Genomic DNA, 27,642 nt, shown 5'->3' with positions numbered 1-27,642 from the left:
GGGGGGGGGGTGCCGCGCGCCTGTCGGCTCTTCATTTCCATGCTCCCTCTGCCCCGGAACAGGAAGTAACCTGTTCCGGGGCAGAGGGAGCATGAAAGCGAAGAGCCGACAGGCGCGCGGCACCCCCCCCCCCCCAGCGGCGTGCACCCGGGGTGGACCGCCCCCACCGCCCCCCCTTGGTACGCCACTGATCTGTATAAGACTAAAATGTCCACAAGGGAGAATATTTAGATTTGGAGCTGGTGCTGCTTGAAGGTTCAGCATACCTTGGATTTCAGGTTCTGTATGATTTATGGGCTCATTTTCGAAACAGAAGAATGTTGAAAAATGACATAACAGGTAGATAAATGTATTTCTCACAGAAAAAAAAGTCTAAAATGTATAATGAAACCAAAGTATAAATCTGTGTAAAATTTTTAATTATTTTTAAAGCTTCGTTAGGCCTGTGGGACAGAGATCAATCTGTCACTTTTGCCTCCCCTGTTCTAGCAGATTTCCCTCCCTGTCCCTTTAGTGCAATAACTGAACTCTCTCCTATTAAGAAAACTGTTTTTAAACCCATTTGTAATTTTGCTGAGTAGGAGAGTGGAGCGGTGGAAGTGATCATTTGTGAGAGATAGTAGAGAGCTGCTGAGTGCTTTGCTACTTTTGTGTGTTTGCCCCAGTCTGAACCTTTTGACCCTTACATTTCCTGACTTACCTCCTCTGTGTTTCACTTCCTAAGTCCTTGCCCACACCAATCCCTTCCTCTCTATCTTGCCCCCGTCCCCCACCAAACCCTCACACCTCCCATTCTACATCCCTACCTGCTAGTCTCCTGTCCCTTGTCTCTCATTGTTCCTTTGTTTGTCCACTCCCAGTTTGTCACTGTGTTCTGGGCTGTTGCTGTTTGTGTGAGGGCTGTGTGCTGTTCCTGGGACAGTGAGTGCTTTGTGCTGCTGCTGTGTGTGTTAGGATTGTTTGTTGGTGGTGGGAGAGTGAGTGTTTTGGGCAGCTGGTGTGTGTCTCATGACTGTGTGCTGGTGCCAGGTCTCACGAGGTGCAGTAGGTGGAGGTGTGCACAGTGGTATTTCTAGGGTTAGTGGGTTGCACCTGTGATGATCGGACACCTGAACAGCAATCATGGATGCATTGCATGCTTTGGTAACTGACACCTTACTGGAGGTGGAAGAGAGTTTGGAGGGGAGGCCCTGGAGGAGATATCCCCTATCAGAGAGTATTTAGGCCCCGCACCCGTTTCCTGGACCTCACTGATCAGGAATGCCTTACTAGGTTCCACTTTGACAGGGTTGCCATACGGCACCTCTGTGACCAGCTACAACCTCTCCTCCACCCAGGACATGCAGGAATAATCCTGGGTCAGTCCACTTACAGGCCACTGCCTCTCTCGCCTTTCTGGCCACGGCACCTTCTAGTCAGTGCTTCAATACAGGCCTCACCCAGCCCACCATCTCCAACTATCTAGCCCAGTTCCTCGATCTCACAACTCACACTACATTACCTTCCTCAATACCGCCCAGGCACTGCAGAACAACATGGCTCAGTTCTATGTCTTAGACTGCTTCCCCTCGGTCATCGACTGCACATGTTGCACTTAAACACCCCTCCTCCTTTCCGGGCACACAAGAACACCTACAGTAATAGAAAATGATTTCACTTCATGAACATGCAGGCTGTGTGTGATGCCCAGGGGAGACTGTGGATGTGTGTGCCCGCTACCCAGGCCCCACCTACAATGCCTACATCTTCCAGCATTCAATGATCTACCACAGGTTTCACTGAGGGGAGATCACCAGCGGTTGGTTCTTAAGTAAGCAGTACAGGGATTCCCGAACTCCACACCTCCCCCCCCCCCAATCTAGATGACCCCCCAATCCACAACTATAATTCCAGCTCCACAATGTCACCATACCAGCCAATACACACCCAAGTCATCGATTCTGCTTTTCCCCACAGGTCACAAAGGCTATCCCCAGAGAACACAGCTCATGACTACCATAGTACAGCCCCAAAATGGGGCAGTGGAGGAGTACAACAAGAAGCATAAGAGAACCTGCACCATCATAGAATGGGGCTTTTGGCCAGCTCAAGAATTACTTCAGATATCTGTACTGTTTCAGAGGAGAACTCGTCTACAGCCCTGAAAAGGTTGCCAAAATTTTCATGGCCTACTGCACACTGCTGCACAACCTGGTTCAACAAAGAAGACAGGTCCTGCCAGACCCAGAGGATGAGGAGCCATGGGGACAGAGGGTGGCATGGTGGCCTTTCTATGGAGTGCATGCACTGTTGCTGGGAGGTGGGAATGGGCAGGTGTGCCTTTGGCCGGCTCAATGTACTTTTCCATTGGTATGTAGGCGGGGGTCATGATGCAGCAGGTGGTGGGGGTCCAGATATGTGCAGCCCCTCATTTTAAGATCTTTATTCACAATAGCACAATTGACCCGACACGTGACGTGTTTCGGCCGTGAGGCCTGCGTCAGGGGTCTATTATTATCTGAAGACAAAATGCCTTGTGGGTCAGGTGATAAACCAACACTAAAACTGCTAAAAAAGGTATCTGGCTGTGCAGCTCTGCTACTGTCCCGAATCCTTGCCGTTTTGCTTGGGTATTCAGAGGCAGAGTCAGGGACAGTAGCAGAGCTGCACAGCCAGATACCTTTTTTAGCAGTTTTAGTGTTGGTTTATCACCTGACCCACAAGGCATTTTGTCTTCAGATAATAATAGACCCCTGACGCAGGCCTCACGGCCGAAACACGTCACGTGTCGGGTCAATTGTGCTATTGTGAATAAAGACCTTGTTCAGGAAGACACTCATTGTGAGAGGACTTTTATTGGATCCACTGTTTGTCTTACCCTGTTGGTTTTCCTGTGGAGAGCTCACCTTCTGTGGGTGTTTGCTTCGGCAGGCCCTCATTTTAACATTGCAAAGTTAGTGGAGCAGGGGCCCAGAATTAGTTGTTATTGGATATTCGGTACATTCTGATTTCAGCAATGGGTTTTTTTTCCCCCTTTCTTATGAAAAGCAACAACATGTATTGCAATGACAAAGGGACCTCAGTGCGTGACCCTGCCTATGTACGGTGCTTGCACATGAGTGCTGCTGTGATCCTGGGGGGCAGACATTGTGTGGGGGCAGGTGGTGGTGGTGGTGCTTCATGATTTGTCTCCTATGTCCCCACTGACACACGTTCCTCCACATGCAGAGGTATATATGCAGGTTTTGCACAATTTTCTCAATGCGGGGACCAGTACTGCACCTTTTGCGTAGTGTATTTTCGATTGGTGGGAACGTTTATCTCTGAACATCTGTGATGTTTTCAGTATGTCCTCTTTCAAAACATTTTTAAAATGTATTTTCGAATATTGGACAAGTTTAGTTTTTTTTCTTCCGTTACGAGCTTCAGTTTTTAAACATTTTCCGATAAACACTTCACCATTTGAACGTCATACTGAAAATGCCCATTAATTATTAAGTTACAAGCTTTGAGTTGTAGATGATTATCCTGCTAGAAAAAACATTTCATAAACTGCAAGAGTCTCTTATCCAAGGCTTCAGATGTAACTCAAATCATGTACTAATCATCATAGTCAATATTAAATACATGTAGTGAACGGGTGCACACGCTCCCTGTTCAGGGATTACCGGCTCTAACGATCCAGTGCTGGAAAGGAACAACAAATTTCTATGAGATCCATATATCAGCCTGGTATAAAGACATTTAAATACATCCTAAGCTAATGCCTGAGTCATGCAGTGGAGTAAAAGCTCGACCAACCTTCCGGCACAATGGTAATTAGGATTACATTTGGATTATCTTCTCTACCTCCTATGTGCCTGAACACCAGCTGTATTTCCAGTGAGTTGCAGATCAAGAATTGGAAGTAATTCACTGCCCAGTCTCATGAACTCTGTGAAGGAAGTGAAAGTCCCCCATATCCAGAGAAGAACTAAAATATACTGATCTTCTGGAGCTTTTGAGCAGTGCTAAAGTCCCTTGAAGGGTTTTCGTCAGCTACATCAAAACACACCTTGTCCTTTTCTGGGCCACCTTCATCACCTACATCAAAACACACCTTGTCCCTTTTCTGGGCCACCTTCGTCAGCTACATCGAAACACACCTTGTCCTTTTCTGGGCCACCTTCGTCAGCTACATCCAAACACACCTTGTCCTTTTCTGGGCCACCTTCGTCAGCTACATCAAAACACACCTTGTCCTTTTCTGGGCCACCTTTGTCAGCTACATCAAAACACACCTTGTCCCTTTTCTGGGCCACCTTCGTCAGCTACATCGAAACACACCTTGTCCTTTTCTGGGCCACCTTCATCACCTACATCAAAACACACCTTGTCCCTTTTCTGGGCCACCTTCGTCAGCTACATCGAAACACACCTTGTCCTTTTCTGGGCCACCTTCGTCAGCTACATCGAAACACACCTTGTCCTTTTCTGGGCCACCTTCGTCAGCTACATCAAAACACACCTTGTCCTTTTCTGGGCCACCTTTGTCAGCTACATCAAAACACACCTTGTCCCTTTTCTGGGCCACCTTCGTCAGCTACATCGAAACACACCTTGTCCTTTTCTGGGCCACCTTCGTCAGCTACATCGAAACACACCTTGTCCTTTTCTGGGCCACCTTCGTCAGCTACATCCAAACACACCTTTTCCTTTTCTGGGCCACCTTCGTCAGCTACATCAAAACACACCTGTCCTTTTCTGGGCCACCTTCGTCAGCTACATCAAAACACACCTTGTCCTTTTCTGGGCCACCTTCGTCAGCTACATCAAAAACCAACCTTGTCCTTTTCTGGGCCACCTTCGTCAGCTACATCAAAACACATCTTGTCCTTTCTGGGCCACCTTCCATCAGTGCAACTTTTCATTTTTCAGTTCTTGTAGAAAATCCAAGTTTTTGTTAAAACAGACCTTTCAAACACTTTGCAAATCATTAACTACCACTGAAACTTATGTACAAGGAGAGTATTCACTGGCACTGCAGCACTACTGCAACCCTTTCATTCCTGCTGTACTATCTATCATACATTTCCATGGCCACAGTCTAAACACAGTGCAAGGAGATTATATACTTGAGCATTCTTGCAAACCAACATATATATACAAAGTCCATCTTTCCAACCGACCAAGTTAAAAGAGCTAAGATGCAAAGAATGCCAGCTGAACAAGCTCACAACACAGTTCTGTTAAGGGGACAGTCCTTTTTCCTTACGTGGAAGAGGAAAGAGAGCACTGGACCCCATACTTTCAAATTAGAGGGCCATCTAAGCACCTAAAAGGCACTGGTGAATGAGCACTTCATAGAACTGATTTCAGGCATATGAAAGAACACAGTTTTTCCCATATAGAAGATGAAAACTGTAAACCAGTAACTGTGCCTAGTATTATCTATATAAATAAAATCCCCCTCAGACATTCTGAATCCCCCTCAGACGTTCTGAAGCTCACCTCACTCCAACTGTGACTCCTGACCTAGGCTATTCAGACTCCCGCACTCAGGCACGCCCATCTGCGCCCTAGGCCACGCCCCATCTGGACATAAAAAGCACTCTCAACGTTCCATTGACCACTGACGTCAATGAAGCCAGTTTGTTTGTTCGAAGCTCTGTAGCACAGTCTGTGGGCCCTGCCCTCGCGTCAAACGTAATGACGTTGAGGGCGGAGCACATTCAAGGAGCCAATCAGCAGCTGAAAGCAGGAGAGAGGGCGGAACGACGAAGAGGAGGCGGGAGAGAGGGCGGAATGTGGAAGAGGAGGCGGCCCGGCAGCGCTTCTACACACTACGAGGAAAACCTGGCTAGCGCCCGTTTCATTTCTTTCCGAAATGGTCCTTTTTTACTAGTACAAGATAATTTGCATCATTACAATGTCCTTGACTATGAAGAAATAATGCTCTAGGAAGCTCACTTTCTCAGTTTCGGCCTCTTAAAGATCACGCCATAAGTGGCGGAAAAGGGAATGGAACATTCGGGGCCTTTCCAATGTCTGTGCCCGCACTAATGATTTGAGAACATTGTCAGATTTGACTGAAGAAACTAAAAACACATCTGCATGTATGTTTGAACTATGAAATGTCTTGTTACTTTTGTATTTTTATGAGTATTTTATATGGAAATTATTTGGGGGTTTTTTTTAACTTCATTTAGGACTATGCTGAGTGTGGGTTACATTTTCTTAAATTAAAAAAACAAACAAAAAACAAACAAACTAGATGACCCCTCTCACCAGAATGTTACCCTTGACATTACACAGCAGGAACCCTGGTATAAAACATTGGCTAAAACTAGAAATTTCTGTCACTTTAGCAGTCGTAAAACTCTTCTGGACTCAGGGAGGATGTGAGGTGTGTGTGATCTCGGCACAAGTCAGACCTCTCAGCATCCAGTGCCATGTAGTTCCCGAGAAGAATGTCAAATGTGTGTGTACACGTGTGTGCGTGCGTGTATGCACGTGTACACAAACACCTCTTCTTGGACATTATTTTCGGGCAGTGGATGAGGACAGAGCACAACGCAGCACTGCGGCCGAGAGATCTACTTCTGCAAATATCTTGCAGCTGTACTGGATCAAACAGTGGAAGGAGCTGCTGCAACTGGGATACTACTTTTGCATATATGTTTATAGCTTTGGCAGCTTTTTAACTGCCACTATACTTTGAAATGTTGGCATAACCTTTACCATATGAAGAAACATTCTCATTTCCTAGAAAACAATGTGGGAAGAAAAGCTTAAATTTCCAGCTGTTATAAAACAAAAATACAATCCCACAATACACCCTCTTATTGGGTTTCCACTGAACAGCAGCTAATGGAAAACCTATTTTCTGTAGCATCCCATAAAACAAATACAGTGTACAGGTTTATCCACAGAATCCTGAAGTTGAAAGAGAAATAGAAAAAGCTTATTTATACACAAGCAAAGTACAGTGTACACTTGCTCAAAGGTACATCAGTGATACACTGCATGTCACACAGCCTCTGTTAACATCCGACTCTCAATGTCTCCTCTCTAAAAACCACCTTATGAAACTGGGCATCAAAATGGTAGACTGATGCATGCGGGAAAGAGGAACCCAAACTACATTTACATGATGAAAGGTTCCACATTACAGGTCACCGCCCAGAAAAAGGATCTAGGTGTCATTGTTGATGATATGTTGAAACCCTCTGCTCAAGGTGCAGCAACGTTTAAGAAAGCATAGTAACATAGTAAATGACGGCAGAAAAAGACCTGCATGGTCCATCCAGTCTGCCCAACAAGACAAACTCATATGTGCTACTTTTTGTGTATACCCTACTTTGATTTGTACCTGTCCTCTTCAGGGCACAGACCGTATAAGTCTGCCCAGCACTATCCCCGCCTCCCAACCACCAGCCCCGCCTCCCACCACTGGCTCTGGCACAGACCGTATAAGTCTGCCCAGCACTATCCTCGCCTCCCACCACCGGCTGGCTCTGCCACCCAATCTCGGCTAAGCTCCTGAGGATCCATTCCTTCTGAACAGGATTCCTTTATGTTTATCCCACGCGTGTTTGAATTTCGTTACCGTTTTCATTTCCACCACCTCCCACGGGAGGGCATTCCAAGCATCCACTACTCTCTCCGTGAAAAAATACTTCCTGACAATTTTCTTGAGTCTGCCCCTCTTCAATCTCATTTCATGTCCTCTCGTTCTACCGCCTTGGCATCTCCGGAAAAAGTTTCTTTGCAGATTAATACTTTTCAAATATTTGAACGTCTGTATCATATCACCCCTGTTTCTCCTTTCTTCCAGAGTGTACATGTTCAGGTCATCAAGTCTCTCCTCATACGTCTTGTAACGCAAATCCCTTACCATTCTCGTAGCTTTTCTTTGCACCGCTTCAATTCTTTTTACATCCTTCGCAAGGTACGGCCTCCAAAACTGAACACAATACTCTAGGTGGGGCCTCACCAACGACTTATACAGGGGCATCAACACCTCCTTTCTTCTGCTGGTCACACCTCTCTCTATACAGCCTAACGACCTTCTAGCTACGGCCACCACCTTGTCACACTGTTTCGTCGCCTTCAGATCCTCAGATACTATCACCCAAAAATCCCTTTCCCCGTCCGTACCCATCAGATTCTCCCCGCCTAACACATACAGTGGGGGAAATAAGTATTTGATCCCTTGCTGATTTTGTAAGTGTGCCCACTGACAAAGACATGAGCAGCCCATAATTGAAGGGTAGGTTATTGGTAACAGTGAGAGATAGCACATCACAAATTAAATCCGGAAAATCACATTGTGGAAAGTATATGAATTTATTTGCATTCTGCAGAAGGAAATAAGTATTTGATCCCTCTGGCAAACAAGACCTAATACTTGGTGGCAAAACCCTTGTTGGCAAGCACAGCGGTCAGACGTCTTCTGTAGTTGATGATGAGGTTTGCACACATGTCAGGAGGAATTTTGGTCCACTCCTCTTTGCAGATCATCTCTAAATCATTAAGAGTTCTGGGCTGTCGCTTGGCAACTCGCAGCTTCAGCTCCCTCCATAAGTTTTCAATGGGATTAAGGTCTGGTGACTGGCTAGGCCACTCCATGACCCTAATGTGCTTCTTCCTGAGCCACTCCTTTGTTGCCTTGGCTGTATGTTTTGGGTCATTGTCGTGCTGGAAGACCCAGCCACGACCCATTTTTAAGGCCCTGGCGGAGGGAAGGAGGTTGTCACTCAGAATTGTACGGTACATGGCCCCATCCATTCTCCCATTGATGCGGTGAAGTAGTCCTGTGCCCTTAGCAGAGAAACACCCCCAAAACATAACATTTCCACCTCCATGCTTGACAGTGGGGACGGTGTTCTTTGGGTCATAGGCAGCATTTCTCTTCCTCCAAACACGGCGAGTTGAGTTCATGCCAAAGAGCTCAATTTTTGTCTCATCTGACCACAGCACCTTCTCCCAATCACTCTCGGCATCATCCAGGTGTTCACTGGCAAACTTCAGACGGGCCGTCACATGTGCCTTCCGGAGCAGGGGGACCTTGCGGGCACTGCAGGATTGCAATCCGTTATGTCGTAATGTGTTACCAATGGTTTTCGTGGTGACAGTGGTCCCAGCTGCCTTGAGATCATTGACAAGTTCCCCCCTTGTAGTTGTAGGCTGATTTCTAACCTTCCTCATGATCAAGGATACCCCACGAGGTGAGATTTTGCGTGGAGCCCCAGATCTTTGTCGATTGACAGTCATTTTGTACTTCTTCCATTTTCTTACTATGGCACCAACAGTTGTCTCCTTCTCGCCCAGCGTCTTACTGATGGTTTTGTAGCCCATTCCAGCCTTGTGCAGGTGTATGATCTTGTCCCTGACATCCTTAGACAGCTCCTTGCTCTTGGCCATTTTGTAGAGGTTAGAGTCTGACTGATTCACTGAGTCTGTGGACAGGTGTCTTTCATACAGGTGACCATTGCCGACAGCTGTCTGTCATGCAGGTAACGAGTTGATTTGGAGCATCTACCTGGTCTGTAGGGGCCAGATCTCTTACTGGTTGGTGGGGGATCAAATACTTATTTCCCTCTGCAGAATGCAAATAAATTCATATACTTTCCACAATGTGATTTTCCGGATTTAATTTGTGATGTGCTATCTCTCACTGTTACCAATAACCTACCCTTCAATTATGGGCTGCTCATGTCTTTGTCAGTGGGCACACTTACAAAATCAGCAAGGGATCAAATACTTATTTCCCCCACTGTACATCTCCCGAGGGTTTCTATTCCCTAAGTGCATCACTTTGCATTTCTTCGCATTGAATTTTAATTGCCAAACCTTAGACCATTCTTCTAGCTTCCTCAGATCCTTTTTCATGTTTTCCACTCCCTCCCGGGTGTCTACTCTGTTGCAGATCTTAGTATCATCCCCAAATAGGCAAACTTTACCTTCTAACCCTTCGGCAATGTCACCCGGCGGCCCTCTCCATTGAACTCACAGCGCCTCACCTCCAAAAGCACAGCAGACAGCGGCAGACCACCTCCCTTCAGACTTCCTTCCCTCCCTGTGTGTGCCGCCCTCGTGTGACGTAACTTGGCGAGGGCGGGACACAGGGAGGGAAGGAAGGCAGGTGATCTGCCGCCGTCTGCCGCGCCCTCGGAGGTGAAGCGCTGTAAGCTCAACGGCAAATAGAGTATTAGGAATTATTAGGAAAGGAATGGAAAAAAAATGAGGATATTATTATAATGCCTTTGTATTGCTCCATGGTGAGATTGCAACTCGAATACTGTGTACAATTCTTGTCACTGCATCTCAAAAAAAGATATAGTGCAATTAGAAAAGGTACAGAGAAGGGCGACGAAAATAATAAAGGGGATGGGACAACTTCCCTATGAGAAAAGGCTAAAGCGGCTAGGGCTCTTCAGCTTGGAGAAAAGGCGGCTGAGGGGAGATATGATAGAGGTCTATAAAATAATGAGTGGGGTGGAATGGATAGACGTGAATCGTTTGTTTACTCTTTCCAAAAATACAAGGACTAGGGGGCAAGGAATGAAGCTACAAAGTAGGAAATCTAAAACGAATTGTAGAAAATACCTCTTCACTCAACGTGTAATTAAACTCTGGAATTCATTGCCAGAAAATGTAGTAAAAGCGGTTAGCTTAGCGGGGTTTTAAAAAGGTTTGGATAGCTTCCTAAAGGAAAAGTCCATAGACCATTATTAAAATGGGGAAAAATCACTGCTTATAATAAGCAGCATAAAATGTACTTTTTGGGGATCTTGCCAGGTATTTGTGACCTGGATTGGCCACTGGTGGAAACAGGATGCTGGGCTTGATGGACCTTCAGTCTGTCCCAGTATGGCAATTCTTATGTACTTACAAACCGGAAAACCCAAAACAGGAGCCACAACATAGATGAAAACAAGAGCTTGCAACAGACCGTCCCCACAGCCTGCTGGATATAGAGCTATACTGACTAACCAAGGAGCATACCATCCTATAAGACAGAGTTCAGCGCTCTCTACCTCCACCTGCTAATAGATGGTCACAAGTCTCTGGATTCATCTGTTGTAGGTGCTAAGAAATAATCCTTTATTCATTGACTGCAAATAATAAGATGGTACTACTAATTGTCCATTTCTGCCCAAATCCAATTCAAACCTCTCTCTAGTCTATAAACATATATAACATAGTAAATGACAGCAGATAAAGACCTGTATGGTCCATCCATAAGTACATAAGTAATGCCACACTGGGAAAAGACCAAGGGTCCATCAAGCCCAGCATCCTGTCCACGACAGCGGCCAATCCAGGCCAAGGGCACCTGGCGAGCTTCCCAAACGTACAAACATTCTATACATGTTATTAGTAACTCTCATGACCAAATTCAAACAAACGATTGCATCTGGTAAGAACATACTACTTTTACAATTTGACATGTCAAGTGCTTTTGACATGGTTGATCAAGGAATTTTATTACACATCCTTGAATACTTCGGAATTGGAGGCAACGTCCTCAATTGGTTCAAGGGATTTTTAACCACAAGATCATACCAAGTGACATCTAATTCGACTATTTCAGCCGCATGGGTACCTGAATGCGGAGTACCACAAGGATCCCCCTCTCGCTGACTCTATTCAACTTAATGATGATACCCTTGGCTAAATTACTATCAAATCAAAACCTTAATCCATACATTTACGCAGATGACGTAACGATCTACATCCCATTCAAACAAGACCTAAAAGAAATTTCCAATGACATCAACCAAAGTCTCAATATCATGCACTCTTGGGTGGACGCATTTCGGCTAAAACTCAATGCAGATAAAACCCAGTGCCTAATACTCACCTCACAACACAACAAGAAAGAATTCACCGCCATTAACACACCAACTCTAAACCTTCCTATTTCAGAAACCCTAAAAATTCTTGGAGTCACTATTGATCGACACCTAACACTAGAGAACCACACGAAAAACACAACCAAGAAGATGTTCCACTCAATGTGGAAATTAAAAAGAATAAGACCTTTCTTCCCAAGGAGTGTTTTCCGCCACCTGGTACAATCAATGGTGCTCAGTCATCTAGACTATTGCAACGCACTATATGCCAACTGCAAAGAACAAATAATCAAGAAACTCCAGACAGCCCAGAACACTGCAGCCAGACTCATATTTGGCAAACCAAAGTTTGAAAGTGCCAAGCCCCTACGAGAAAAACTACACTGGCTCCCACTCAAGGAACGCGTCGTGTTCAAAATATGCTCACTAGTTCACAAAATTATCCATGGTGACGCACCAGCTTACATGTCAGACCTGATAGACCTACCACCTAGGAATGCCAAAAGATCATCCCGCACATTCCTTGATCTGCACTTCCCCAGCTGTAAAGGAATGAAATACAAAATAATGCATGCGTCAAACTTTACCTACCTGAGCACACAGTTATGGAACGCACTGCCGCGCAGCTTGAAATCGATATACGAAAGAACGAACTTCCGCATATTACTGAAGACACATCCCTTTAATAAAGCCTACCACAAAGATCAACAGATGTGAATATGTACAACTCGCCCATCTATATTCAGAACTGTTTCATAATATCTGCTTGTATGCTATGACTTCGTTTATTTTGTTTGTTTTATTAACATCATGCTGACCAAGATCCTGCAATACCAAATATTTATCTATTAACATTCCTTCACTACTCATGATGTATTGTAAGCCACTTTGAGCCTGCAAAGAGGTGGGATAAGGTGGGATAGAAATGCAACAAATAAAAATAAATAAATAAATTCCTGGAATTGTGGATTTTTCCCAAGTCCATTTAGTAGTGGTGTATGGACTTGTTCTTTAAGAAACCGTCTAACCCCTTTTTAAACTCTGCTAAGCTAACCGCTTTCACCACGTTCTCCGGCAACGAATTCCAGAGTTTAATTATGCGTTGGGTGAAGAAAATTTTTCTCAGATTTGTTTTAAATTTACTACACTGTAGTTTCATCGCATGCCCCCTAGTCCTAGTATTTTTGGAAAGTGTGAACAGATGCTTCACATCCACCTGTTCTACTCCACTCATTATTTTATATACCTCTAACATGTCTCCCCTCAGCCGTCTCTTCTCCAAGCTGAAAAGCCCTAGCCTCCTTAGTCTTTCTTCATAGGGAAGTCGTCCCATCCCCACTATCATTTTAGTCGCCCTTCACTGCACCTTTTCCAATTCTACTATATCTTTCTTGAGATGCGGCGACCAGAATTGAACACAATACTCAAGGTGCGGTCGCACCATGGAGCGATACAACGACATTATAACATCCTCACACCTGTTTTCTATACCTTTCCTAATAATACCCAACATTCTATTCGCTTTCCGAGCCGCAACAGCACACTAAGCAGAAGGTTTCAACGTATCATCAACAACGACACCCAGATCCCTTTCTTGGCCCGTAACTCCTAACATGGAACCTTGCATGACGTAGCTATAATTCGGGTTCTTTTTTCGCACATCCAGTCTGCCCAACAAGATAAACTCATTTTACATGGTATGTGATACTTTATACCAGAGTTTGATTTGTCCTTGCCTTTCTCAGGAAGGATTAGAACCTGACACACCTGATTATATTTCTAACCTCCTAATTTTGTGTACCCCAACCCACACTTTGTGGCCCTCTCAACATCAATTTTTACAGCTCCCTTCATCTTCCAATGTATCACTGGACATCACTCGTGAAACTGCCTTTTCATATGCTGCTCCTAAATACAGTCACACACACGTGGAGGGGCATAATTGAACGAAAACATCTATCTCCATGGGCGTTTATCTCCGAGAATGGGTCCGTGAAGGGGCGGACCGAACCGTATTTTTGAAAAAAATAGACGTCCATGTTTTATTCGACAATTTGTGAGCTGGGTGTTTTTGTTTTTCAGCGATAATGGAAAATGAAAGCGCCCAGCTCAAAAACGAATAAATCCAAGGCATTAGTTCGTGGGAGGGGCCAGGATTCGTAGTGCACTGTCCCCCCTCACATGCCAGGACATCAACCGGGCACCCTAGGGGGCACTTTTACAGAAACAAAAAAAAAGGTAAAAGAGCTCCCAGGTGCATAGCACCCTTCCCTTGTGTGTTGAGCCCCCCAAATCCCCCACAAAACCCACTGCCCACAAGTCTACAACATTACTATAGCCCTAAGGGGTGAAGGGGGGCACCTACATGTGGGTACAGTGGGTTTGGGGGGTTGGACGACTAATAAGCATTAAGCAGCACAATTGTAACAGGTAGGGGGGGATGGGCCTGGGTCCACCTGCCTGAAGTCCACTGCACCCCCTAATAACTGCTCCAGTGACCTGCATACTGCTGCCAGGGAGGTGGGTATGACATTTGAGGGTGAAAATAAACAGTTGTGAAATGGCATATTTTGTGGTGGGAGGGGGGTTTGTGACCACTGGGGGAGTCAGGGGAGGTCATCCCCGATTCCCTCCAGTGGTCATCTGGTCATTTAGGGCACCTTTTGGGGCCTTATTCGTGGAAAAACAGGGTCCAGGAAAAGTGCCCTAAATTCTCGTTAAAAACGCATATTTTTTTTCCATTATCGACGAAAGGCGCCCATCTCTGATCGGCCGATAACCACGCCCCAGTTCCGCCTTCACCACGCCTTCGACACCCCCCCGTCAACTTTGTATGCTTCCGCGATGGCGTGCAGTTGAAAACGTCCAAGTTCGGCTTTCGATTATACCGCGTTATTCGTTTTTGGGAGATAAACGCCTATCTCCCGATTTAGGTCGCAATATAGGCGTTTTTCTATTTCGATTATAAGCTGGATAATATTCTAAGATCATATCCAATGTGCAGCGGTTCATTTCCTCCTCCTCGTCCTGCGCTATCTCTGGGGGAGAATGAAGTATAATGAACGGGGGGCAGCGAAATGTGAATGAGCCACTGGGAAGGGTGGCAGAGTCTGGAGCTTGAAAAGGAAAATAGGAGGAAATTTTGGGTCTTAGGATGGGACATTCTGTGCAAAAACACTGCAAATAAACAGCACAGAATTTTAAAGAATTTTCAAAAATTTGGGCCAAAATTCCCCCAGGAGTATTATATAAAAACAAAGCATTATTTTAAAGTGATTAGATGTCTTAATAGATATTGATTTATTTTAGGATTATTAGGATACAACTTTACTGCTGAGAATGAATGGTAAGCCTTTATGAATGACATTCTTTTGGAACACTTATCCTGTATTAAGGGGTCTCCCTGAAGTAGGAACCGAAACATAGCCTATGTCGGGGACTCTACCAGCTGCACGTTAAGTGTTTTTCATAGCTACATACTAATCGATTAGAAGTTTTTTCAGCCACTCATTTTTCTATTATGCACTATTGGCTTTTGAAACAGATTTTTGAATAAAAATTGAATTGTGCGATGATTATACACGAGACAGTTCTTGTCCACTATGACATAATAGAAATATGAGCACAAAATTATTGAATTGTGTACATGTCATGAAGCGTGGTCTTTAGGATTTGGTATTGTTTGATTTCCACCCTTCTACTTTGTTACTCTCTGGATTGTGAAGTTGATATGATGTAGCAGTGGGTAACTGCAGAAACCCAACACCCTCAGAACCAGGGACGTAGCCAGACTTCGGCGGGAGGGGGGTTCAGAGCCCGAGGGTGAGGGGGCACATTTTAGCCCCCCCCCCCCGCCATTGCTGACTCCCCCCCCCGGCGCCGCCAACTTTGACCCCACCCCCCCGCCGCCGATCCTCTCGATCCCCCCTCCCGCCGGCCATCCCTCCCCCGCAGTCGCCTACCTTTGCGATCTGCAGGGCTCTGTTCTGTTTCTGCGAGTCTGACGTCCTGCACGCTGTACATGCAGGACGTCAGACTCAGAAACAGAACGAAGGAAGAAGAGGACCTCAGCTGTTGGGGGTTGGGGTCCCCCGCCAGCAAAGGTAGCAGACAGCGACGGCGGGTTGATGGCGGGAGGGGGTCGAGAGGGTCGTTGGCAGGGGGGTCCAGGGACAAATCTACGGGGGCCCAGGCCCCCGTGGCCCCAAGTAGCTACGCCCCTGCTCAGAACATAGAATTCTGATAGGCAAGTAAGGTTCCATAGATGTGTTATATAAAAAGGTGCTTCACCAGAAAATATTTTGAATGTCATACACAATTATTTACATTTAACACTCAAACAGCTCAATGTGTGGTGGCAGCAGCAGCTAAAAAAGCAAACAGGAAAGGGATGCAAAATAAGACCAAGAATATTATAATGCCTCTGTATCACTTCATGGTACAACCTCACCTTGAGTACTGCGTTCAATTCTGGTCACCGTATCTCAAAAAAGATATAGCAGAATTAGAAAAGGTTCAAAGAAGAGCGACTAAAATGATAAAGGAGAAGGAACTTCTCTCGTATGAGGAAAGGCTAAAGAGGTTAAGGCTCTTCAGCTTGGGAAAAGAGACGGATGAGGGGAGATATGATTGAGGTCTACAAAATCCTGAGTGGTGTAGAACGAGTAGAAGTAAATTGATTTTTTACTTGTTCCAAAAGTACAAAGACTAGGGAACACTCAAGGAACTTACATGGAAATACTCTTAAAACAAATAGGAGGAAATAGTTTTTCAGTCAATGAATAGTTAAGCTCTGGAACTCTTTGCTGGAGGATACAGTAACAGCGGTTAGTGTTTCTGGGTTTAAAAAAAGGTTTGGACAAGTTCCTGGTGGAAAGGTCCATAGTCTGCTATTAAGACAGACATGGGGAAGCAGCTGCTTGCCATGGGATTGGTAACATGGAACGTTGCCACGAGTTGGGTTTCTGTCAGGTACTTGTGACCATTTTGGGAGGGGAGCCCTTACCGCCACTGAGGTGGCAGTAATGACTCTTGCACTAACCCAGCAACACATAGCACTGCCCAATTACCGCCGGGTGCGCTGGGGGCGGGAAGTACAAGCGGGCTGCTGCAGTAGCTTGGCGGTACTTCCTTTTTAGCCACTTTGTAAAAGGGGCCCTGAGTAAATTAGGTCTGTTTGGTCCAGTATTGAACTGGTTTAGGGAACTTTTGATGAACAGTTCATATTCTGTTTGGAAGGGTGTCTACTCGTGGGGTGCCTCAAGGTTCACCTCTATCCTCGATGTTGTTTAATCCTTTTATGAATTCTCTCTCACATATTGTTATTGGTGTGTGAGAACGATTGTTTTCTTATGCGGATGATATTTTCGTTTCCAACAATTTTATTGATGACAGTTCAAACTACACTGGTGCCGAGTTACAAATCCAACATAGTCGTAACAAACTCATATACAAAGACATTTCAGCAAAGCATCAATCAACTTTTTCTTGTGATTTACCGTCCCTCCCTCCCCCCTTCGTTACGCACCAACTAGAAACTAAGCTGACTCTCCTACCCCTAGGCAAGAGGTAACTGGTAACAGATCATACCCTACCTAAACAACCAACCTACCACCTCCCAAAGCACCCCCTCCCCTCCCTTATCCCCACTATACCATCCCACCTGGGTCCCACTGGCTTGGACTCTGATATGCGGAGGATATTTTAATGCTGGTTCCAGAGTAAAATGAAAGCTTTATAGCATCCTAATTCTTTAATAGATGTTCCTTCTAATTTAACATTACCTAAGGGCTTTGTTTTGCATGTGGAAAAATGATCCAAGGTTTTGGGCGTCATCTTAGATTACTCGTTGAGTTTTGAAGCTCAGATTAATCAAATTTGGAAAAAATCTTTTTTCAGAATGCGTCAACTGAGGCTGATAAGGTCTTATTTTCATAAATCTCATTTTGCACTTTTGGTTCAAATGTTGATTTTGTCTAATCTTGACTACTGTCATTCACTGTATATGTTGGACTGAGTAGTAAGTTATTTGCCAAATTGCAGTTATTACAGAATATGGTTCATTTTTGGATTATGGAAATATGATTGTGTTTCTGGGCATAAGAAAGAATTACATTGGCTTCCTGAAAAACTAAACATCCAGCTTTAAAAATAATTCTGGAACAGACATCTGTAATGCTGATCCAATTTTTTATTTGTTGTTTTTATACTTTTGTTCGAACTCACAATAGTTTGCAATTGAAATATCCAGTTTAAGAGGCAGCTCGGTTCAATGTTTTCATTTCACGCCATTACCTACTTTGAAGTAAACTATCTGCAATTTCATAAGAAGTTAAAGAATTTTATTCGATGAATTTTTATTAATTTTTTGTTTTAACACTGAATCATTTCTCACTTTGTTGAATTCTGAATTGTAAACCTATTGTTGGGAGCAGTGCGGCCTATAACTCATGAATTAGATTAGATTAGACCAGACCAGACCATTTCACCTCAAGCTTGGAGAGGTCTTGCTCTAGAAGCAGTGCCCCCGTGTGAGGGAGGAAGGTAAAGACACAAGAAGGCACCTGCTGATGCAAGAGATGTTCTGAGAGAGGAAATGCAATGAAACCGGAACGAGATGGAGCAGAGTGAGGCAGAGAAGTAGAAGGAACCTTAAACAATTATTCTGCAGAGACGTCATGGGATTACAAGAAACCTGAGAGAAATTAAGCAACTAAAATGTCTGGCTTCCAGAAGGATTAATCAAGCACGCAATCCCTTCCACTAAGAGCTGGGGAGACTGTTGTGTGCAAGAAGGGTCGCAGGCACTTACAACTTTCCACTAAGTTCTGAGCTCTGGGAGAGCAGTTCTATAACATCACCCTACTTGCGTGCCTCATTAATCCTGCTGTCTATAGAAAAACACCTGTTACCAGTGAGCAAGGACGCATTATGTAACCTGACCGATTGTGGGAAAATGGGCTACTGGATGAAATAAAAACAAGGATATATACCAGATGGAGACGGACCAGAGCGCTGCTTCTAAAAATGGGCAATGGTTTTAGTCATAAGGAATACAAAGATCTAAACACTGGATCGTTCAGGGGCCGTTACTAAGCCACGTAGGATGTATGCACGTCCTACACATGTCAATTTTGAACTACTGCCCGGCTACCGCGTGGTCCGGGCGGTAATTTCATTTTCTATGTGCACGCCCTGGAAACTTTCTGGCGCGCAGCGCTAACTGGGCAGTAATCAGCATTGTACTAGTGTACTCGCCCGGTTAACGCACGAGGCTTTACCGCTAGGTCAATGGGGGGCGGTCAGGTCTCAGGCCCAAAATGGATGCGTGCCAATTTTTATTTTGCTGCACCTCTATTTTCGGCTAAAAAAATAAAAAGGGCCTTTTTTGCAGGTGCGCTGAAAAATGGACCTGCGCACGTCCAATACACGCATCTACACCAGTGCAGTGTAGACCAGATATAATATAGGTTCAAATATCTTGAACTCAACATCCACATTATATCAGGCTTAAAGTGGCAATCGATAAGTACGTAAGTATTGCCATACTGGGAAAGACCAAAGGTCCATCAAGCCCAGCATCCTGTGTCCAACAGTGGCCAATCCAGGTCACAAATACCTGGCAAGATCCCAAAAATGTACAAAACATTTTATACTGCTTATCCCAGAAATAGTGGATTTTCCCCAAGTCCATTTAATAACAGTCTATGGACTTTTCCTTTAGGAAGCCGTCCAAACCTTTTAAAACTCCGCTAAGCTAACCGCCTTTACCAAATTCTCTGGCAACGAATTCCAGAGTTTAATTACACGTTGAGTGAAGAAATATTTTCTCCGATTCGTTTTAAATTTACTACATTGTAGCTTCATCGCATGCCCCCTAGTCCTAGTATTTTTGGAAAGCGTGAACAGACGCTTCACATCTACCCGTTCAACTCCACTCATTATTTTAGAGACCTCTATCATATCTCCCCTCAGCCGCCTTTTCTCCAAGCTGAAGAGCCCTAGCCGCTTTAGCCTTTCCTCATAGGGAAGTCGTCCCATCCCCTTTATCATTTTCGTCACCCTTCTCTGCACCTTTTCTAATTCCACTATATCTTTTTTGAGATGTGGTGACCAGAATTAAACACAATATTTGAGGTGTGGTCGCACCATGGAGCGATTACAAAGGCATTAGAACATCCTCATTTTTGTTTTCCATTCCTTTCCTAATAATTCCTAACATTCTATTTGCTTTCTTAGCCGCAGCAGCACACTGAGCAGAAGGTTTCAACGTATCATCAATGACGACACTTAGATCCCTTTCTTGATCCGTGACTCCTAACATGGATGAATGCAAGGGAACAAAATTGATGGTTTACATGATATTATCTCTATAATAACCAGTAAGAAAACATTAATTTGTTATTTATATCAGATGCCTCTTAAGTGAGGTAGTAGAGGAAAAAAGAGTAAGAAAATCCAGGAAAGTCTTGGTCAAGCACTAAGGAGTTTTAGTTTGGAAATGAGAAATACTAAAAAAACAGAAATTAACTGGGGTTTCTGGTACCATAACAGGAATGAAACTGGGCAGAATGGATGGGCTTTAGGGTCCTCAGTGGAGGTTGTTCTGCAGTGTCTTCACTTTTCCACGCACCAGGCACATCCAGTTTGTTATTTTGACATGCACCATTTCCTGAGCACTTTCATGTACAGCAAAACTTCTAGGTAATAAGATACAGTAAAATCGTGATTATCCGACCATATCTACATAGTAACATAGTAGATGACGGCAGAAAAAGACCTGCACGGTCCATCCAGTCTGCCCAACAAGATAAACTCATATGTGCTACTTTTTGTGTATACCCTACTTTGATTTCTACCTGTCCTTTTCAGGGCACAGACCGTGTAAGTCTGCCCAGCACTATCCCCGCCTCCCAACCACCAGCCCCGCCTCCCACCACCAGCTCTGGCACAGACCGTGTAAGTCTGCCCAGCACTATCCCTGCCTCCCAACCACCAGCCCCGCCTCCCACCACCAGCTCTGGCACAGACTGTATAAGTCTTCCCAGCACTATCCCTGCCTCCCAACCACCAGCCCCGCCTCCCACCACCAGCTCTGGCACAGACTGTATAAGTCTTCCCAGCACTATCCCTGCCTCCCAACCACCAGCCCCGCCTCCCACCACCAGCTCTGGCACAGACCATGTAAGTCTGCCCAGCACTATCCCTGCCTCCCAACCACCAGCCCCGCCTCCCACCACCAGCTCTGGCACAGACTGTATAAGTCTTCCCAGCACTATCCCTGCCTCCCAACCACCAGCCCCGCCTCCCACCACCAGCTCTGGCACAGACCGTATAAGTCTGCCCAGCACTATCCCTGCCTCCCACCACCGGCTCTGGCACAGACAGTATAAGTCTGCCCAGCACTATCCCTGCCTCCCAACCACCAGCCCCGCCTCCCACCACCGGCTCTGGCACAGACCATATAAGTCTGCCCAGCACTATCCCCGCCTCCCAACCACCAGCCCCGCCTCCCACCACCGGCTCTGGCACAGACCTTATAAGTCTGCCCAGCACTATCCCCGCCTCCCACCACCGGCTCTGGCACAGACCGTATAAGTCTGCCCAGCACTATCCCCGCCTCCCACCACCGGCTCTGGCACAGACCGTATAAGTCTGCCCAGCACTAGCCCCGCCTCCCAACCGTCTCTGCCACCCATTCAAGGCTAAGCTCCTGAGGATCTGACAGACCCTCTGGTGATGTCATCACATTTATTTCTTTTAAAATTCTGTCTTAGAACGACTTTTGAAAATTGGGAATTCTATGCTGTTGTTTATGCATTGTATTTCCGTATTATCCAAATTTTCAGTTATCCCGATTAAGTTGGATAATCGAGACTGTACTACAAAGGAAGAACAATCATCATTCTCAACTCAGTCAAGTTTTCAATTTACCCATAATGAATATTCAAAGAGATCAATTTACATGCACTGCTTCCACTGTATGCAGATCTCTCCCATACATACTCATTGTGGATATCCTAAAAACCTGACTGGCTGGGTGTGTCACGAGGACTGGGTCGAGAACCCCTGCTATATACGAATGCGTGTTGCGTGTAATCCGCAGACAGACTTCTCTTACTGGAGGAAAAAGCCAGGGCGCATGATTCAGAGATCTTGATCAAAATGTTTGTGTAAATAAAAACACCTTAAGCTGCTTCCTGAATAAAATGTTCAAAATAGAGAACCAGAACGTGAAGTCTCTGTAAAATGAGCCTTGCATAAATAAAAAAAAAAAAGTATAGTCCAACAAAACGCACCTTCAGACTACAGAGACCTAATCGGATGATAACCTTCAGCACTGAGTCCAGCTAGTAAGGTGCAGCGAGGTATAAAGGCTTGTAAATCAAGAAAAGGTTTTATACTGTATTGGGTCAGATATGGGTAACCAGTGATGTGTTGCCATATTCATCTGGCAGTGAAATGTAGTGATCAGTGAGTGATACGGATCATGACACTCAGGGGTAGATGCACTAAAAAAATCGTTAAAGCCTTTCCCATACCGATTCCACAGCGAATCGGTAAGAAACAGGCATGCATCAAGGAAATTGCATGCAAATGAGCTGGTCACTGCGATTTCCTTGGAAGCCAGTCGGCCAGCTGGACACGCGCAGAGCAGCCAATCGTTATACGTCCTTTTTTGGTTTTGTGAGTGAAGGACGTCCTTGTTAGGCACTTTAGAAGGACGTCCTTAACGAGCACTTGGACTTTTTTTTCCCAGATTGTCGTCCTTCTCAAGACGTTTTGGAGCTCATAAGAATTTATTTTCCTTCTGATTCCCTCACAGCAGCCCCAACGAGAGGTGCAGACCTGCCGTTAGGTTTTCCACGGTGAGGGGATTGGAAAACAGTAGTGCATCTCATTGTAATACGATTTATACACATAATACTAATTTGCTCATCTGCATTCCATTAGCTGCTACCGTGATCGGACAATGCCCTTTTGTGCATGTCCTGGTTTACTACTTGCGCGTTAAACTGGCTAGAACCAGTTTAAAACCCACGTTAATGGCTCGTTAAGTTTAGTGCATCTAGCCCTCAGACATGAGTGGAATTTACCCCACTGTCTGGCGTCAAAGTAGCCCCTGCAGTGCAGGGGAACCAGAAGGTCTGCTTAGAGATCCCTCCTGCTCTGGGAGCCCTTTCCGCTATTTTACTTGGGGGTCCTTAATCTGAACCACTGCCACTGATGCCAGATAAAGAAAATAAAGGCCCATCTGATCTGCCTGTTACTGATACAGTCCAAAGAGCCCATCTCACCTCATCCCAGGCTTCGCCCACGTTTCTTCATACCCAAGATTTATCCCAGACTTTCTGAAACTGTTTTGCAATCTACTCTCTGCTCTGGGTGGCTCTTCCATAATATATCCAACAACATTTCTGTGAATAAATCGCCCATCCCCTTTTAGCCTAATGACTTCTTTCTGCTCAAAAATACTTGTTCCTTGCAGATTATGTATATCTCTGAAGTATCTAAATGTTTTCTTAACGTGTAATTGTGTCACCACCCTCACACCAATATCTTTTGCTTCCAAAAACCTGTCCAATTTACTTTAGAGTTGACACAGTGCTGTAAATGTAGTCCAAGAGTTTTACAATAAAATTAAAAGAAACCCTTTCCTCTGAAGGCAGAGTGAACCCTATTATCTGCCAGTACAACGGATGTTCTTGGTAACTTACAGCAACTTGACTTGAACTTAGAGTAGCAAAAAACAAAGTTTAAGAAATTGTTTCCTCATTTCTGGCCTTTTCTTTACATCTTGATGCGACATGGCTATCAATTACTGAACTGTCCGAGAACATGCTAGTAATTAACCTAGTTAACTCTTTGTAATTTAGGATAACAATTTTAAAAGTCATTTATATACTTAAAGAGCAATTTAGTCGTGGAAACGGATTCCTACTACTACTACTACTACTATTTAGCATTTCTATAGCGCTACAAGGCGTACGCAGCGCTGCACAAACATAGAAGACAGTCCCTGCTCGAAGAGCTTACAATCTAATAGACAAAAAATAAAGTAAGCAAATCAAATCAATTAATGTGAACGGGAAGGAGGAGAGGAGGGTAGGTGGAGGCGAGTGGTTACAAGTGGTTACGAGTCAAAAGCAATGTTAAAGAGGTGGGCTTTCAGTCTAGATTTAAAGGTGGCCAAGGATGGGGCAAGACGTAGGGGCTCAGGAAGTTTATTCCAGGCGTAGGGTGCAGCGAGACAGAAGGCGCGAAGTCTGGAGTTGGCAGTAGTGGAGAAGGGAACAGATTACTACTACTATTTAGCATTTCTATAGCGCTACAAGGCGTACGCAGCGCTGCACAAACATAGAAGAAAGACAGTCCCTGCTCAAAGAGCTTACAATCTAATAGACAAAAATAAAGTAAGCAAATCAAATCAATTAATGTGAACGGGAAGGAGGAGAGGAGGGTAGGTGGAGGCGAGTGGTTACAAGTGGTTACGAGTCAAAAGCAATGTTAAAGAGGTGGGCTTTCAGTCTAGATTTAAAGGTGGCCAAGGATGGGGCAAGACGTAGGGGCTCAGGAAGTTTATTCCAGGCGTAGGGTGCAGCGAGACAGAAGGCGCAAAGTCTGGAGTTGGCAGTAGTGGAGAAGGGAACAGATAAGGATTTATCCATGGAGCGGAGTGCACGGGAAGGGGTGTAGGGAAGGACGAGTGTGGAGAGATCCTGGGAGCAGCAGAGTGAGTACATTTATAGGTTAGTAGAAGAAGTTTGAACAGGATGCGAAAACGGATAGGGAGCCAGTGAAGGGTCTTGAGGAGAGGGGTAGTATGAGTAAAGCGACCCTGACGGAAGATGAGACGGGCAGCAGAGTTTTGAACCGACTGGAGAGGGGAGAGGTGACTAAGTGGGAGGCCAGCAAGAAGCAGATTGCAGTAGTCTAAACGAGAGGTGACAAGGGTGTGGATGAGGGTTTTGGTAGAGTGCTCGGAAAGAAAGGGGCGGATTTAACGGATGTTGTAAAGAAAGAAACGACAGGTTTTGGCAATCTGCTGGATATGAGCAGAGAAGGAGAGAGAAGAGTCAAAGATGACCCCAAGGTTTCGAGCTGAGGAGACAGGGAGAATGAGAGAGCCATCAACAGAAATAGAAAACGGGGGGAGCGGGGAGGTGGGTTTGGGGGGGGGGGGGGGGGGGGGGGAAATGAGAAGCTCGGTTTTGGTCATGTTTAATTTCAGGTGACTTTGAGACATCCAGACAGCAATGTCAGACAAGCACGCTGAAACTTTGGTTTGGATGCAAGGTGAGATATCAGGGGTAGAAAGGTAGATTTGGGAGTCATCAGCATAGAGATGGTAGGAAAATTCCCTGGTTGCCTTTCCTCAATGCTGATACAAAGAACTCATGCGTCCCACAACTCACATTTAGATCAAAGGTGGAGAATAATGTTCTTAAATTCTACTTTCAACTTAAGGAAAAGGTACCCACAAATCCGGGTGCAAATTTGTTTGTTTTGCCTTTCAAGCTTGGTGCAAAGTCCACATTTGAAAAGTACCTGTGGACTTGAAAGAGTGTCTTACTTGTGCCATAAATGAGCTGAATGTTTATAAATAGTCATCCCAATTCCTTCTAATGAGCAAGACAGCTCTGAGACAGCAATGAATCAACTCTTACCCTCGTGTGCGTGCGAATATGCATCTTTAGCCCATCATTCTTGCTGAAGGCCTTGTCGCAATAAGGACACTGATACGGCCGCTCACCTGCAAGTAAAAATCAGAGTTAATGCTTGTTGCCAAAAGGGGGGAAAAAAAACCCCTGCTCTCTGCATGTCATGGCAGCAAAATGAGCAGCAGGAGGGACCTGAACTCTACAGCAAAACTGCATGTGGGAAATAAAAGACAGTTCTGGCAGCCCGCAGAGTTACATCAAAGCGCTAGTTTCAATGACTTGCTCTTTCCCTAGTGCGAACTGAACACACGCAGAGATGAGCAAACAAAGATTACAGATTTGGGATCAAGGGAGTCCTGAACTAGTCTATTGTGGCAAGTTCTTGCTGAGCTCATTTGCTTTAGACATTGACCATTCACCAATATCACTCCACATCTGGTCAGAACGTGAGTCATCTGGGTGCCGCTGGTCCACCCAATATTCCGTACCACAAGTCAATTCTTTGTTGTGTTTAACTAAAGGGCCACTTTGTCAACACAAATATATTACTGTCTGCACAACTCAGAGGAGGAATAAAACACTAAATTATTGTTACAGATTCTTTCCCTGGGCGCCATGTCATAAGGATATTCCCAACTAGGGTTTACCAGTCACTGGGGAGGGAGGAGAGGGTGTTAGCAAAAGTGCACCTGGGCCAGAGACAGGAAATCCACCACTTTACACGAGCTTGGTGGTGGGAGGGGAAGAGCATTTATGCACCCTTTCCTTTAAATCACGACTACTCTTCATTTCTACTCGTATGCACCACTGCCCAAGACGATCTCTGTTGGACAGGACCAGGCAGGTCCGCCAAGAGACAGAACTGGGCCCAGTGCCGGGCTGCCACTGCCCTCACCACTTGGGCCACCATCTCCCACTGCAGCCGCCCCCACTCAAGCCACTGTCACCCCCTTATCTTCCTGCATCTGTTTTTCCCTTGATCTGTCACTCTCCTGCTCCTGTTAGCCGATTGCCGGGACCTGGGTGGTTGTGTAAATGCAATCACCTGGGTCCCAACACACAGGAACAGGAGATAGACAGACTGAGGGAGCAGAACTTTCCGCCTGCCTCCAGAAGCCTTGCTGGAGCCTGGGGAATCTTGCCCCCTCCCTCTCGGCAGAGGGTGGAGGACACATATACTCCTGCTTAGGGTGTCACCTACCAAGCAGCAGCCCTTGTGGAGGCAATACCTTCACAACCAGTAAAGCTGAATGATTGTTCAGGCATGAGGATGGGCAATAAAGTCCCTCCAGTGATGTCTGAAATACTGACCACAGACTGGTTGAGCTAATTGGGGTTTTTTCTGCCGTTGTCTACCATGTTATGTTACTATGGATTATCAGACTAGAATTTAGTGTGCATGACAGAGGTTTATCAAATTTAAGAGTTGCTGGTAGCTCAGAGATAAAATCTACCCACTCAGGTGTTGGTAGTCAGTGGTTCAAATCCCACATGTTGACTACTTTATAAGACGTTACATTTCCCTGGGATTGGTAGCATGGAATGTTGCTACTCTTTGGGGTTCTGCAACGTTGCTTGTAATTGGGTTTCTGCCAGGTACTTGTGACCTGGCTTGGCCACTGTTTGGAAACAGGATACTGGGCTAGATGGACCATTGGTCTGACCCAGTAAGGCTACTCTTATGTTCTAAATAATTTCCAAAGTCTTTGGAGGAAATCAAAGAAAAGCTCCTGTTCTTTCCAAGTTTTTGTTCATAAAAATCAGTCACTTGCCTATCTCTGGCACTTCCTACTGGATTTATTTATAGCTTATCCTTAAAATTTGCAGTGAAAAACTCAATGAAATGTGCTGTTTGAAACATCAATCATTTCCACAACACAAGACTTCTCAAACAGATGCTCTTTTACTCTCCTAACAGGGAAAAACATATGTTTTCCTTCACTGGAAGCTCAAAGGATTGATTATTTTAAACCACGGAAAAATACAGCTGGATTCTGCCGTGCTAGAGTTGATCTACAAGTGAAGTGACTGATGAACAGAACGCTATTTTCTGCTCAGAAACCTAATCTGAAGATGAACTGGCAGAAATAATTTTGCTGTTATTCTTTATCTATATGCGCATGGCTCTGACAGGTACTTTACAGGAAAAGTGGTACACAAAT

At 45.1% G+C, this 27,642-nt stretch overlaps 1 protein-coding gene across 1 annotated transcript in view; it reads right to left on the bottom strand.

Annotated features, from left to right (window-relative positions):
* The window catches only part of LOC115459459 (PR domain zinc finger protein 5-like), a 255,896-nt gene that overhangs the window by 13,817 nt on the left and 214,437 nt on the right, over positions 1-27,642 (bottom strand). Inside the window, exon 13 of the mRNA XM_030189281.1 lies at positions 25,487-25,572. Within this exon, the coding sequence (XP_030045141.1) occupies positions 25,487-25,572 (86 nt within the window). The remainder of the gene's footprint in view (positions 1-25,486; positions 25,573-27,642) is intronic.

This window comes from Microcaecilia unicolor, unplaced genomic scaffold (assembly GCF_901765095.1).
Source record: "Microcaecilia unicolor unplaced genomic scaffold, aMicUni1.1, whole genome shotgun sequence".
In the NCBI taxonomy this organism is placed as follows: Eukaryota; Metazoa; Chordata; class Amphibia; order Gymnophiona; family Siphonopidae; genus Microcaecilia; species Microcaecilia unicolor.
This window is presented reverse-complemented; position numbering and strand designations above follow the sequence as displayed.